This window comes from Ranitomeya variabilis, chromosome 2 (assembly GCF_051348905.1).
Source record: "Ranitomeya variabilis isolate aRanVar5 chromosome 2, aRanVar5.hap1, whole genome shotgun sequence".
Taxonomy (NCBI): domain Eukaryota; kingdom Metazoa; phylum Chordata; class Amphibia; order Anura; family Dendrobatidae; genus Ranitomeya; species Ranitomeya variabilis.
Window position 1 is genome coordinate 988,526,857 of NC_135233.1, and position 15,202 is coordinate 988,542,058.

General features: G+C 44.2%; 1 protein-coding gene across 4 annotated transcripts in view; it reads right to left on the reverse strand.

Annotated features, from left to right (window-relative positions):
• ATG4B (autophagy related 4B cysteine peptidase) overlaps window positions 1–15,202 on the reverse strand; it is a 53,310-nt gene that overhangs the window by 37,264 nt on the left and 844 nt on the right. For all 4 annotated transcript variants that reach the window (XM_077290970.1, XM_077290971.1, XM_077290972.1 and 1 more), the window contains exons 2-4: window positions 4,045–4,146; window positions 3,379–3,450; window positions 1,128–1,226 (exon numbers count right to left, since the gene is read on the reverse strand). In XM_077290970.1, the coding sequence (XP_077147085.1) occupies window positions 1,128–1,226; window positions 3,379–3,450; window positions 4,045–4,146 (273 nt within the window). The remainder of the gene's footprint in view (window positions 1–1,127; window positions 1,227–3,378; window positions 3,451–4,044; window positions 4,147–15,202) is intronic.

The window sequence follows — 15,202 nt, forward strand, 5'->3', positions numbered from 1 at the left end:
GCGATGTGTGCTACCCAGCGGGACCTCAACGATCAAAAAAAGGTCCAGGCCATTCCGACACGACCAGCGATCTCACAGCAGGGGCCTGGTCGCTGGTACGTGTCACACATAGCGAGATCGCTACTGAGGTCGCTGTTGCGTCACAAAACTTGTGACTCAGCAGCGATCTCGCTAGCGATCTCGCTATGTGAGACGGGGGCTTTATTCTACTAAAGGTACCTTCACACTAAGCGACGCTGCAGCGTCGCTGTTTGGTCGCTGGAGAACTGTCACACAGACCGCTCTCCAGCCACCAACGATGCCGAGGTCCCCGGGTAACCAGGGTAAACATCGGGTTGCTAAGCGCAGGGCCGCGCTTAGTAACCCGATGTTTACCCTGGTTACCAGTGTAAAATGTAAAAAAACAAACACTACATACTCACCTTCGCGTCCCCCGGCGTCCACTTCCTGCACTGACTGAGTGCCGGCCCTAACAGCAGAGCGGTGACGTCAAAGCTGTGCTGTGCTTTCACTTTACGGCCAGCGCTCAGTCAGTGCAGGAAGCGGACGCCGGGGGACGCGAAGGTGAGTATGTACTGTTTGTTTTTTTACATTTTACACTGGTAACCAGGGTAAACATCGGGTTACTAAGCGCGGCCCTGCGCTTAGTAACCCGATATTTACCCTGGTTACCATTGTAAAACATCGCTGGTATCGTTGCTTTTGCTGTCAAACACAACGATACACGGCGATCTGTCGACCAAATAAAGTTCTGAACTTTAATCAACGACCAGCGATATCACAGCAGGATCCTGATCGCTGCTGCCTGTCAAACTCAACGATATCGCTAGCCAGGACGCTGCAACGTCACGGATTGCTAGCGATATCGTTTAGTGTGAAGGTACCTTTATACTACATCTCTGTTTCTCACCAGAACTGTCACTCAAGGAGGAGCCGTGCCTACAGAAATCAGGGGGTAGGGGGACTGTAAGGAAACTACATAGCACTGAGTTGCTCAAGACAACTTTTACATAAAATCCAGAATTTACACAATGGTACCGTGCAAGGGACTCCACCATTCAATTCATCAAAATTCATACAAGACAGCAATAGAACATTTTGCTGAAACTTAGCCCCCTGCGTCTTACCTCGTCCTATATGCCTACAGATCAAAGACTGAGCAAAAATCATCTGCCCACATCGCAGCATGCAGCCCCAGCCAGTGTCGGACGTTGGACCAGTTCCACCTGCAAAGAGAATATACAAAAAAAAAATGTTTGCTTGTTTGCTGGCAGGATACACACTAAATGCAGAAGGTTATAAAATATAAAAGTACTATATGCTGTAAACAGTGTAAGTATATCAGCACGTGCAAATATGCTGCTAATGTATTTTACTTTTATTGTAAATTATGTAATTCTCCATATGTCCGTAAAAAGTTTGGGATATAGCAGAAATATAAAATGGGGCACAGTCAGACTGAGTCACAAGAACTGGCTGTGCTATTTAAAGCAAATTACATCAGGAAAGCAGAAACTGCAGGTAGCAATCAATAAATCAATGACTATACGCTGAGAATCCCAGTAACAACTAAGTCCCTGGCTTCTAGATGTGGCAGCTGCAATAAAAGCAGTCAAGTAAAATGACCAAGCAAGAAGATCAACCATCAGCAGGATCTGATTTTCAAAGCAAAGAGAAAAAAAATCCTACAATACAAAGAAATTAAAAAAAGTGTAAAGAATATGGCTATAATTGACGAAAGGGACTGTAAACGCATTATATGCACACAAACAATTCCAGCAATTGCTCTTTTCATCTATTTTTCTTTGATGCTATTTTGTGTTATAACACAATTAAAACATAATCTTCTCTGTCTCCGGAAGTGAGTGAAGTCCCCTCATCCTCCTCATAGTCCTGTGTATGGCTGTAACGCTGCCAGCTTCAGCAGGAGCCTCCCCCCTCTACCTGTCTGCAGTGGGAGAAAAGAATGGCCAATCCCATCCCCTTGATCCAGCCAACAGTGATGGGGCTGATTAGTAGATTAACCCCTCGCCAGGATATATTGTTTTAGGAGTCAAACAGTGAGGGAACTATATATTTTGTCTACTTTTAGCGTTTATTTCTGGTTTTTACATATAGTGACATGTTGATACAATAAGGGTAATAAAAAAATAAAAACACTCCAAACACACTTTATACACTGGGGTGTGTGGCAATGGCTTTTTCGCCTCTCATGCTATCCTAACTCAACTACTGATATTGCCATAAATACTTACATTATTTCAACGCTGGAGTTTTTCTTTAAATGTTCCCTGCCCACTGCCTCATACTCACCTCACACACAGTTTCATCTGTTTTCACGACAGCTCCCATCGCTCTCTGGCAAAAAGTGACCTGCCGGCTCCTCCAGTGTTTCATGTAACGGCGAAGAGGTCACTTTATAATACAAGTCTATGGGAGCCTCATTCTTGCTCTCATAGACTTGTACCGAGATCTTGTGACGTAGCTTCTGACTTCTGGCCAATCAGAAGCTGTTCTCACAAGATGGCGCTGCGGGACCGGAGCAGTGCTGAAAAACGGGGAAGACAGAGGGTACTGCCCGGGGGCAGGGAGCTTACATTTAAAGTGCCACTCCAGTGCTGAAAAACAAACAGACGTTGAAGTGGTTTTTTAAGGATAATGCCCCTAAAGATCACCATATAACTTTTCTGCTAATTTTCATGTTGTTTTATGCCTTTATGCTTTACTTCTTGGCACCAGTTCTGTTGTCACAGTCATCACTTCCTTTTCAGAATGCTCATCTCCCTTCTTACTAACATTTCCCATAATTCTTGTTGCTGGGCTGCAAGGCAGCAGTGAGCACAGACCTGTAACTCCGCCTTCACATGAAATGAGAATGTAAAGAGGTGGCTGACCCCATTATGCATTAAACAGCAGAAACTGAAATTTTTGTGATGTCCTTTCAAATGGGCAAAAGTTTCAGAACCTTAAGAGACAAAACACACTCCATTACAGCTTTTTGCTTAAACACATATATAGGCAGTCACACCTATAGGCCGGTTTCACACTAGCGTGTGTGATGCGAGAAACTCGCACGAGTCTCTCACATCAACACCCAGCGCTGCTGCCGTCACTCGGGACCGGAGCGCGCGGCTGCATAGACATACATGCAGCTGCACGCTAGTGTGAAACCGGCCATACACCTCTTCTCCTGGGTCTACATTAAAATACTTATTCATATCTTATTGCTATTAAGACCCTGTAAACTCATGAAAGCTGGTGGAATCAAAGAAAAACTATATGACGTGCTCTGGATGTTGTGCATATGTCCAATAGAAACATGAAGCAGAAAAGGCACGAATGCCCCCTTTCTGGCCCAGATCTGCACAGCGCTCTCACCTATTGCTGGGAAGTTCCGTCGGTAGGTAAACCACAGTCTGGAGGTGACATCATTCAGAAGCTCCTCTTTTTCTACATGAAGATAATGGTAATAAGGTGAGATAATTGCAGATCAATAGGTTAACCCTAAACCGGCCTTACATGTTCTCCCTTTACTGCTTGATACAAGATGTTACGGTAATGAGAGATGGGATTACAAGGGTTTCTGACAATGGGCAGTAAGTACACAGCATGCGGCTAATGCTTAGAAATTAAAATGATGATAAAAGGTTTGTGGATGTTACAGATATTTTCCGGATTGATAAGAAAAGTCTGCAGTCACCCTATGTAATTGCTGGATTGTGACACTGTGCAATGATCTCACTGTCACGATTGCCCTATATTCCCCGTGCGAATGGGCCGTCATGTGATCACATGCATGTTATTTTCATATCAATCACGTGGCAACTAGATTTCTCCTGCACTTCTCTCAATAAGACACAGAGAAGTCGGATGAGAGTAGTCGGAATGGGACAGCAATAGTGTGTGCAAGGCACACTGTCACACCTCAGCAGCCACATAGGGAGACTGTGGACTTTCCTTTTTCAGTCTGGAAAACCCCTGTATTGAAACTGAAAGCAAATAACATGGAGAAAAGTAGAGACAAGTTGGAGATATATTTACTACCTGTTAATGCACTGTACTTTTTCCCCAAAATCCAAACGGGCTCTGCAGTGTCAGGAAACTCCGGGGTGTCAGCAAACCGCAGAGTGTCATAGGTAAGTGTTGCTAGAAAGACAACGAACCACAGATCATCACTGAAAAGATCATTTTGATTTACAGATCTCTACACCGAGGGCTGTGTCAGACCGGCCACACATAACCTGACCTGAGCGCGACAGCCTCATAGATCTATATAAAGCTGCTACGCTCGGGTCAGACGTGCGGACAGTCCGTGCATTACGATCCAATATCGGACTGATTGTCGCACACATCTGAAACAGCCCTCATGCTGAAAAAACATGTTGGGAACCATTTTGGTGAAATCTTGAATTGAGAATGTTAACCTCTTAAAGGGGAGCGGTCACTCACCTGGAGAAACACTTACCTGCTATGTGACTGACAGCCTGCACGGCAGCGAATGTGTGCAGAGCAGGCTGTCAATCATAGTGGCGGGCAGTGATTACAGCAGTGATTGTAACTGCTCCCTGGTGACTAGTAGTGAGCGGCTACAGGGAGGATTGGGGCAATCAGCCGGATACACAGGCTTTACACACGATTTACATGCAGATTACCTCCATATGTGCAGGCAAATAGCATCTTTTGAGGAGACAGGTTCGTTTTAAAGGAACACGCATTAGCATCCTCAAAATCTAATCATTTTTTTCACTGGAAAGTACGAAAAGCTATAACTTTTGTTTCCCTGCCAATGCACACTTCGCAAATAAAGAACCACATAACTTCTGATGATTGAGAAAATCAAGTATGTGAGATGTTTTGACGGGAAACAAATCAGCTGTGCTGACGATTTTGATATTTCTGTCTATGTAGCCATATGAAGACTTGTTTTATTTTTGCACAATTTTTTTTAAATGTTGCCATTTGTGGGCTACATATAATTTTTTTTAAATATAAAGACTTGGAAAAAAATTGTGTTTTAATTGTCTTTCAACTGTAATTTCTCTGCAAACTGAGCTGTGTGAGGTCTTGTCTTTTGTATGATGAGTTAACATTGCTAGTCTGGGACTACACAGCGATCTGGCCACGACGCAGGACACACGGCCAAAGAGCACTGCACGCCGCTGCCACATCATAGCACGGTGCAAGTGAATGGGGTCCCATGGCCACACGCAAAATACCGCAACAAGCACAAAAATCCAGGTCATACTGGGACCTCACTTGCATTATGCTACGATGTAGCAGCGGCCAAAGTCATCATGACGCCCCAGCCTTAGTGGTGTCATTTTATACCAGTCTTCATGTGATGCATGAACAAAAAACAGAAATTTGTGTTTTATTTTTATTGCATTCACTGTAAAGTTTAATAACATGATTAGTTTATAGCTCACATCATTACAAACACAGTAATTTATATAATTATAGAATAAAAATCTATACAGGGAAAAATGTTTTCAGCAAAACATTATTATTATTAGGTCCTGGCTGCCATAGAATCCGATGTGCCATAAAATGGGGGGTGAGGGGAAAGGGCTGACAGAGGGTGCCGGCTCACTCTGCCTAACCTCCTAAATGCCAATGGTGCTGCTGAAAGTAGCATTTAAACAGGAAATCTGTCACTAATCTGAGAGCAGCATAATGTGGGGACAGAGACTCTGATTCCAGCATTGTGTCACTTACTCGGCTGCTTGAAAAATCACTCAGAAGATTATCACTAAAGGACTAGTACACCTGCTGCCAGGTAGTCCTGCATAGTCATTAGCTTTGTGTATAGCCCCACCACTGATTGGCAGCTTCTGACTTTGCGCAGTGTACATAAAAACCTGAAAATCAGTGGTGTGGGAGGGGTCATACAGAGCTCAGCACTCCAATCAGTGTTGTGGGCGGGGTCATACAGAGCTCAGCACTCCAATCAGTGTTGTGGGCGGGGTCATACAGAGCTCAGCACTCCAATCAGTGTTGTGGGCGGGGTCATACAGAGCTCAGCACTCCAATCAGTGTTGTGGGCGGGGTCATACAGAGCTCAGCACTCCAATCAGTGTTGTGGGCGGGGTCATACAGAGCTCAGCACTCCAATCAGTGTTGTGGGCGGGGTCATACAGAGCTCAGCACTCCAATCAGTGTTGTGGGCGGGGTCATACAGAGCTCAGCACTCCAATCAGTGTTGTGGGCGGGGTCATACAGAGCTCAGCACTCCAATCAGTGTTGTGGGCGGGGTCATACAGAGCTCAGCACTCCAATCAGTGTTGTGGGCGGGGTCATACAGAGCTCAGTAGTTCAATCAGCAGTGGGGTGGGATCATACAGAGCTCAGGATTCCGAGCAGTGTTGAGGGCAGGGCCATACAGAGCTCAGCACTCCAATCAGTGTTGTGGGCGGGGTCACACAGAGCTCAGCACTTCAATCAGTGGTGCAGGCAGGGTCATACAGAGCTCAGCACTCCAGTCAGTGGTGCAGGCAGGGTCATACAGAGCTCAGCACTCCAGTCAGTGGTGTGGGAGGGGTCATACAGAGCTCAGTAGTTCAATCAGCAGTGGGGTGGGGTCATACAGAGCTCAGGATTCCAAGCAGTGTTGTGGGCAGGGCCATACAGAGCTCAGTATTACAATCACTGGTGTAGGTGGAATCATACAGAGCTCAGCACTCCAATCAGTGTTGTGGGCGGGGTCACACAGAGCTCAGCACTCAAATCAGTGTTGTGGGAGGGGTCATACAGAGCTCAGTAGTTCAATCAACAGTGGGGTGGGGTCATACAGAGCTCAGGATTCCAAGCAGTGTTGTGGGCAGGGCCATACAGAGCTCAGTATTACAATCACTGGTGTAGGTGGAATCATACAGAGCTCAGCACTCCAATCAGTGTTGTGGGCGGGGTCACACAGAGCTCAGCACTCAAATCAGTGTTGTGGGAGGGGTCATACAGAGCTCAGCACTCCAATCAGCAGTGGGGCGGGGCTATACAGAGCTCAGGATTCCAATTAACAGTGGGGGCAGGGTCATACAGAGCTCAGTCTTCCAAACACTGGTGTGGGTGGGGTTATACAGAGCTCAACATTCAGAGAACTGGAAGAATTGCAGCAAATAAAACAGTTTTTTTGTTATCAAAACTGCTGCAAGCAGCCCAGTAAGTGACACATTGGTGAAATCAAGGTCTCTAACCCTACATTGTGCTACTCTCAGACAGGGTCCCAAAAATCTGGGGATAACGGTGAAACCGAGTGTATGTGTCCAAATCTGCGCTGCTGATAAAGATGATATTCTTCAAAGCTGTAGTTCAAACAGGTTAATAGTGAACGTGTTTTGAGGTCATGCAGAACATCTTCCTCAGGACAAAACCTTACAAACCATTCCATTATCCCCGTTCTCTGGACCCGTGTCCTGCAGCAGCAGATCCATGCTTTTTACATGTTACTTAGCTACAACAAAACAAGTTGAGCGTACCTCTCCCCAGTGCACCCCATGGTTTTAAAGAGTTAAGACCCTATTTGCGCTTTATTTGCTCTCCAGATTTTCTACTTCTAAAAATCTGGGGACACATTCCCTTAAAGTAGAACAACCAAGGCAACACTGATACCATCATTATGGCAATAATGGTCTTTGATGCGTTACCACAGCAGTTAGGAGCTGCCCATATAACTTGAGGTTGAATTAAGAATTCCATCAAACAGGGACCATGATGTATGAACTGGCCACATGTCTACCAACCCGGAATCAACAGGCGGCAAACACGAGGCCATTCCGTACATGGAGCATGGTTACCTCAGGGCTGAATTTGGCATAAGACAGGGACAAAGGCATCGCCAACCCATACACTAAGTATGCCAAAGGATTATACAAAGGACTGAAGACCCTAGTGTGAAGAAAGTTTACTAAGTGTTCATAAAAATTATATATATATATATATATATATATATATATATATATATATATATATATACATACATACACACTCACTGGCCACTTTATTAGGTACACCTGTCCAACTTCTTGTTAACACTTAATTTCTAATCAGCCAATCACATGGCGGCAACTCAGTGCATTTAGGCATGTAGACATGGTCAAGACAATCTCCTGCAGTTCAAACCGAGCATCAGTATGGGGAAGAAAGGTGATTTGAGTGCCTTTGAACGTGGCATGGTTGTTGGTGCCAGAAGGGCTGGTCTGAGTATTTCAGAAACTGCTGATCTACTGGGATTTTCACGCACAACCATCTCTAGGGTTTACAGAGAATGGTCCGAAAAAGAAAAAAAATCCAGTGAGCGGCAGTTCTGTGGGCGGAAATGCCTTGTTGATGCCAGAGGTCAGAGGAGAATGGGCAGACTGGTTCGAGCTGATAGAAAGGCAACAGTGACTCAAATCGCCACCCGTTACAACCAAGGTAGGCCTAAGAGCATCTCTGAACGCACAGTGCGTCGAACTTTGAGGCAGATGGGCTACAGCAGCAGAAGACCACACCGGGTACCACTCCTTTCAGCTAAGAACAGGAAACTGAGGCTACAATTTGTACAAGCTCATCGAAATTGGACAGTAGAAGATTGGAAAAACGTTGCTTGGTCTGATGAGTCTCGATTTCTGCTGCGACATTCGGATGGTAGGGTCAGAATTTGGCGTAAACAACATGAAAGCATGGATCCATCCTGCCTTGTATGGAGCATCTTTGGGATGTGCAGCCGACAAATCTGCGGCAACTGTGTGATGCCATCATGTCAATATGGACCAAAATCTCTGAGGAATGCTTCCAGCACCTTGTTGAATCTATGCCACGAAGAATTGAGGCAGTTCTGAAGGCAAAAGGGGGTCCAACCCGTTACTAGCATGGTGTACCTAATAAAGTGGCTGGTGAGTGTATATATATATACACACACTAGCTGAAGAGCCCGGCGTTGCCTGGGCATAGTAAATATCTGTGGTTAGTTATAGCACCTCACTTCTCTTATTTTCCCATCACGCCTCTCATTTTCCCCATCACATCTTTCATTTTCCCCCTCACTCCTCATTCCCCCCTAACACTTGTCATTTCGACCTCACATCTGTCATTTTCCCTCACTCCTCTCATTTTGCACTCACACCTTTTCATTTTCACCTCACACCTCTCATTTTCACCTCAGTATATACATGTTTGTCATCTCCCGTATATATAGTATATACCTGTATGTCATCTCCCCTGTATATAGTATATACCTGCTGTGTGTCATGTCCTCTGTATATAGTATATACCTGTATGTCATCTCCTCCTATATATAGTATATACCTGTATGTAATCTCCTCCTGTATATAGTATATACCTGCTGTGTGTCATCTCCTCCTGTATATAGTATATACCTGTATGTCATCTCCTCCTATACATAGCATATACCTGTATGTCATCTCCTCCTGTATATACTATATACCTGTAGGTAATCTGCTCCTGTATATAGTATATACCTGTGTGTCATCTCCTCCTGTATATAGTATATACCTGTATGTCATCTCCTGCTGTATGTAGTATGTACCTGTATGTCATCTCCTCCTCTATATAGTATATACCTGTGTGTCATCTCTCCTGTATATAGTATATATCTGTGTGTCATCTCCTCCTGTATATAGTATATACCTGTGTGTCATCTCCCCTGTAAATAGTATATACCTGTGTGTCATCTCCTCCTGTATATAGTATATATCTGTATGTCATCTCCTCCTGTATTAGACCTCGTTCACACGTTATTTGGTCAGTATTTTTACCTCAGTATTTGTAAGCTAAATTGGCAGCCTGATAAATCCCCAGCCAACAGTAAGCCCACCCCCTGGCAGTATATATTAGCTCACACATACACATAATAGACTGGTCATGTGACTGACAGCTGCCGGATTCCTATATGGTACATTTGTTGCTCTTGTAGTTTGTCTGCTTATTAATCAGATTTTTATTTTTGAAGGATAATACCAGACTTGTGTGTGTTTTAGGGCGAGTTTCGTGTGTCAAGTTGTGTGTGTTGAGTTGCGTGTGGCGACATGCATGTAGCGACTTTTGTGAGATGAGTTTTGTGTGGCGACATGCGTGTAGCAACTTTTTGTGTGTCGAGTTGCATGTGACAGGTTAGTGTAGCAAGTTGTGTGCAGCAAGTTTTGCGCGTGGCGAGTTTTATGTGTGGTGCCTTTTGAGTATGTGCAAGTTTTGTGTGAGGCAACTTTTGCATGTGTTGCAACTTTTGTGCATGTGGCAATTTTTCCGCGTGTGCAAGTTTTGCGTGTGGCGAGTTTTCCATGAGGTGAGTTTTGCACGTGTGGTGAGCTTTGCATGTGGAGAGTTTTGCGCGTGGCGAGTTTTGAGCGGCGACTTTTGTGTTTCGACTTTTATGTGGCGAGGTTGGTGTATGTGTGGTGAAATGTGCGCCGAGGGTCGTATATGTGTTCGAGCACGTGGTAGTGTGTGGCGCATTTTGTGTGTGTGTTCATATCCCCGTGGTGATGTGGTGATTATCCCATGTTGGGGCCCCACCTTAGCAACTGTACAGTATATACTCTTTGGCGCCATCGCTCTCATTCTTTAAGTCCCCCTTGTTCACATCTGGCAGCTGTTAATTTGCCTCCAACACTTTTCCTTTCATTTTTTCCCCATTATGTAGATAGGGGCAAAATTGTTTGGTGAATTGGAAAGCGCGGGGTTAAAATTTCACCTCACAACATAGCCTATGACGCTCTCGGGGTCCAGACGTGTGACTGTGCAAAATTTTGTGGCTGTAGCTGCGACGGTTCAGATGCCAATCCCGGACATCCATCCATACATACATACATACAGTGGGGCAAAAAAGTATTTAGTCATTCAGCAATAGTGCAAGTTCCACCACTTAAAAAGATGAGAGGCGTCTGTAATTTACATCATAGGTAGACCTCAACTATGGGAGACAAACTGAGAAAAAAAAATCCAGAAAATCACATTGTCTGTTTTTTTATCATTTTATTTGCATATTATGGTGGAAAATAAGTATTTGGTCAGAAACAAAATTTCATCTCAATACTTTGTAATATATCCTTTGTTGGCAATGACAGAGGTCAAACGTTTTCTGTAAGTCTTCACAAGGTTGCCACACACTGTTGTTGGTATGTTGGCCCATTCCTCCATGCAGATCTCCTCTAGAGCAGTGATGTTTTTGGCTTTTCGCTTGGCAACACGGACTTTCAACTCCCTCCAAAGGTTTTCTATAGGGTTGAGATCTGGAGACTGGCTAGGCCACTCCAGGACCTTGAAATGCTTCTTACGAAGCCACTCCATCGTTGCCCTGGCGGTGTGCTTTGGATCATTCTCATGTTGAAAGACCCAGCCACGTTTCATCTTCAATGCCCTTGCTGATGGAAGGAGGTTTGCACTCAAAATCTCACGATACATGGCCCCATTCATTCTTTCATGTACCCGGATCAGTCGTCCTGGCCCCTTTGCAGAGAAACAGCCCCAAAGCATGATGTTTCCACCACCATGCTTTACAGTAGGTATGGTGTTGGATGGATGCAACTCAGTATTCTTTTTCCTCCAAACACGACAAGTTGTGTTTCTACCAAACAGTTCCAGTTTGGTTTCATCAGACCATAGGACATTCTCCCAAAACTCCTCTGGATCATCCAAATGCTCTCTAGCAAACTTCAGACGGGCCCAGACATGTACTGGCTTAAGCAGTGGGACACATCTGGCACTGCAGGATCTGAGTCCATGGTGGCGTAGTGTGTTACTTATGGTAGGCCTTGTTACATTGGTCCCAGCTCTCTGCAGTTCATTCACTAGGTCCCCCCGCGTGGTTCTGGGATTTTTGCTCACCGTTCTTGTGATCATTCTGACCCCACGAGGTGGGATTTTTCGTGGAGCCCCAGATCGAGGGAGATTATCAGTGGTGTTGAATGTCTTCCATTTTCTAATTATTGCTCCCACTGTTGATTTCTTCACTCCAAGCTGGTTGGCTATTGCAGATTCAGTCTTCCCAGCCTGGTGCAGGGCTACAATTTTGTTTCTGGTGTCCTTTGACAGCTCTTTGGTCTTCACCATAGTGGAGTTTGGAGTCAGACTGCTTGAGGGTGTGCACAGGTGTCTTTTTATACTGATAACAAGTTTAAACAGGTGCCATTACTACAGGTACTGAGTGGAGGAAAGAGGAGACTCTTAAAGAAGAAGTTACAGGTCTGTGAGGGCCAGAAATCTTGATTGTTTGTTTCTGACCAAATACTTATTTTCCACCATAATATGCAAATAAAATGATAAAAAAACAGACAATGTGATTTTCTGGATTTTTTTTTCTCAGTTTGTCTCCCATAGTTGAGGTCTACCTATGATGTAAATTACAGACGCCTCTCATCTTTTTAAGTGCTGGAACTTGCACTATTGCTGACTGACTAAATACTTTTTTGCCCCACTGTACATACACACACATACACACACACATTCAGCTTTATATATTATATATTAGATTTATATATATATATATATATATATATATATATATATATACACAGTTAGGTCCATATATATTTGGACAGAGACGACATTTTTCTAATTTTGGTTATAGACATTACCACAATGAATTTTAAGCAAAACAATTCAGATGCCGTTGAAGTTCAGACTTTCAGCTTTCATTTGAGGGTATCCACATTAAAATTGGATGAAGGGTTTAGGAGTTTCAGCTCCTTAACAAGTGCCACCCTGTTTTTAAAGGGACCAAAAGTAATTGGACAATTGACTCCAAGGCTATTTCGTGGACAGGTGTGGGTAATCCCTTCGTTATGACATTCTCAATTAAGCAGATAAAAGGCCTGGAGTTGATTTGAGGTGTGGTTCTTGCATTTGGAAGGTTTTGCTGTGAAGTAAACATACGGTCAAAGGAGCTCTCCATGCAGGTGAAACAAGCCATCCTTAAGCTGCGAAAACAGAAAAAAACCCATCCGAGAAATTGCTACAATATTAGGAGTGGCAAAATCAACAGTTTGGTACATCCTGAGAAAGAAAGAAAGCACTGGTGAACTCATCAATGCAAAAAGACCTGGGCGCCCACGGAAGACAACAGTGGTGGATGATCACAGAATAATCTCCATGGTGAAGAGAAACCCCTTCACAACAGCCAACCAAGTGAACAACACTCTCCAGGAGGTCGGCGTATCAATATCCAAATCTACCATAAAGAGAAGACTGCATGAAAGTAACTACAGAGGGTTCACTGCACGGTGCAAGCCACTCATAAGTGTCAAGAATAAAAAGGATAGACTGGACTTTGCTAAAAAAACATCTAAAAAAGCCAGCACAGTTCTGGAAGAACATTCTTTGGACAGATGAAACCAAGATCAACCTCTACCAGAATGATGGAAAGAGAAAAGTATGGCGAAGGCGTGGTACAGCTCATGATCCAAAGCATACCACATCATCTGTAAAACACGGCGGAGGCAGTGTGATGGCTTGGGCATGCATGGCTGCCAGTGGCACTGGGTCACTAGTGTTTATTGATGATGTGACACAGGACAGAAGCAGCCGAATGAATTCTGAGGTATTCAGAGCCATACTGTGTGCTCAGATCCAGCCAAATGCAGCCAAACTGATTGGTCGTCATTTCATACTACAGATGGACAATGACCCAAAACATAAAGCCAAAGCAACCCAGGAGTTTATTAAAGCAAAGAAGTGGAATATTCTTGAATGGCCAAGTCAGTCACCTGATCTCAACCCAATTGAGCATGCATTTCACTTGTTAAAGACTAAACTTCAGACAGAAAGGCCCACAACCAAACAGCAACTGAAAACCACCGCAGTGAAGGCCTGGCAGAGCATCAAAAAGGAGGAAACACAGCGTCTGGTGATGTCCATGAGGTCAAGACTTCAGGCTGTCATTGCCAACAAAGGGTTTTCAACCAAGTACTAGAAATGAACATTTTATTTAAAATTATTTAATCTGTTCAATTACTTTTGGTCCCTTTAAAAACAGGGTGGCACATGTTAAGGAGTTGAAACTCCTAAACCCTTCATCCAATTTTAATGTGGATACCCTCAAATGAAAGCTGAAAGTCTGAACTTCAACTGCATCTGAATTGTTTTGTTTAAAATTCATTGTGGTATTGTCTATAACCAAAACTAGAAAAATGTTGTCTGTGTCCAAATATATATGGACCTAACTGTATATATATATATATATATATATATATATAACAAAGCAACAATTTCCATAAAAAGTTATTTTAATATGAAAAAGCGTTAAATAAATGCATATATGGTATTTAGGTATTCATAATGACTTGTAGGAGTATGTGTAATACATCTATCTATATAATCGTCTAACGGTCACTTCCGTCTGTTTGTCTGTCACGGAAATCCCGCGTCACTGATATGGTGGCTGGCCGCAACCAGCTATATGCTACGTGGCCTGTGCTATATGCTACGTGGCCTGTGCTATATGCTACGTGGCCTGTGCTATATGCTGCGTGGGCTGTGTTATACGCTGTGTGGGCTGTGCTAGATACTGCGTGGGCTGTGCTAGATACTGCGTGGGCTGTGCTAGATACTGCGTGGGCTGTGCTAGATACTACGTGGCTGTGTTATATACTACATGGGCGGTGCTATATACTACGTCTCTGTGCTATATACTACATGGGCTGTTATATACTACATGGGCTGTGTTATGTAGTACATGGGCTGTGCTATATACTATGTCTCTGTGTGATATACTGCGTGGCCTGAGTGATATGCTGCGTGGCCTGAGTGATATGCTGCGTGGCCTGAGTGATATGCTGCGTGGCCTGAGTGATATGCTGCGTGGCCTGAGTGATATGCTGCGTGGCCTGTGCTATATGCTGCGTGGCCTGTGCTATATGCTGCGTGGCCTGTGCTATATGCTGCGTGGCCTGTGCTATATGCTACGTGGCTGGGCAATATGTTGCGTGGGCTGTGTTATACGCTGCGTGGGCTGTGCTATACGCTGCGTGGGCTGTGCTATATACTGCGTGGGCTGTGCTATATACTGCGTGGGCTGTGCTATATACTGCGTGGGCTGTGCTATATACTGCGTGGGCTGTGCTATATACTGCGTGGGCTGTGCTATATACTGCGTGGGCTGTGCTATATACTGCGTGGGCTGTGCTATATACTACTATACATATTCTAGAATACCCGATGCGTTAGAATCGGGACACCATCTAGTTATTTATAATAAGCAAACAGAATAGCT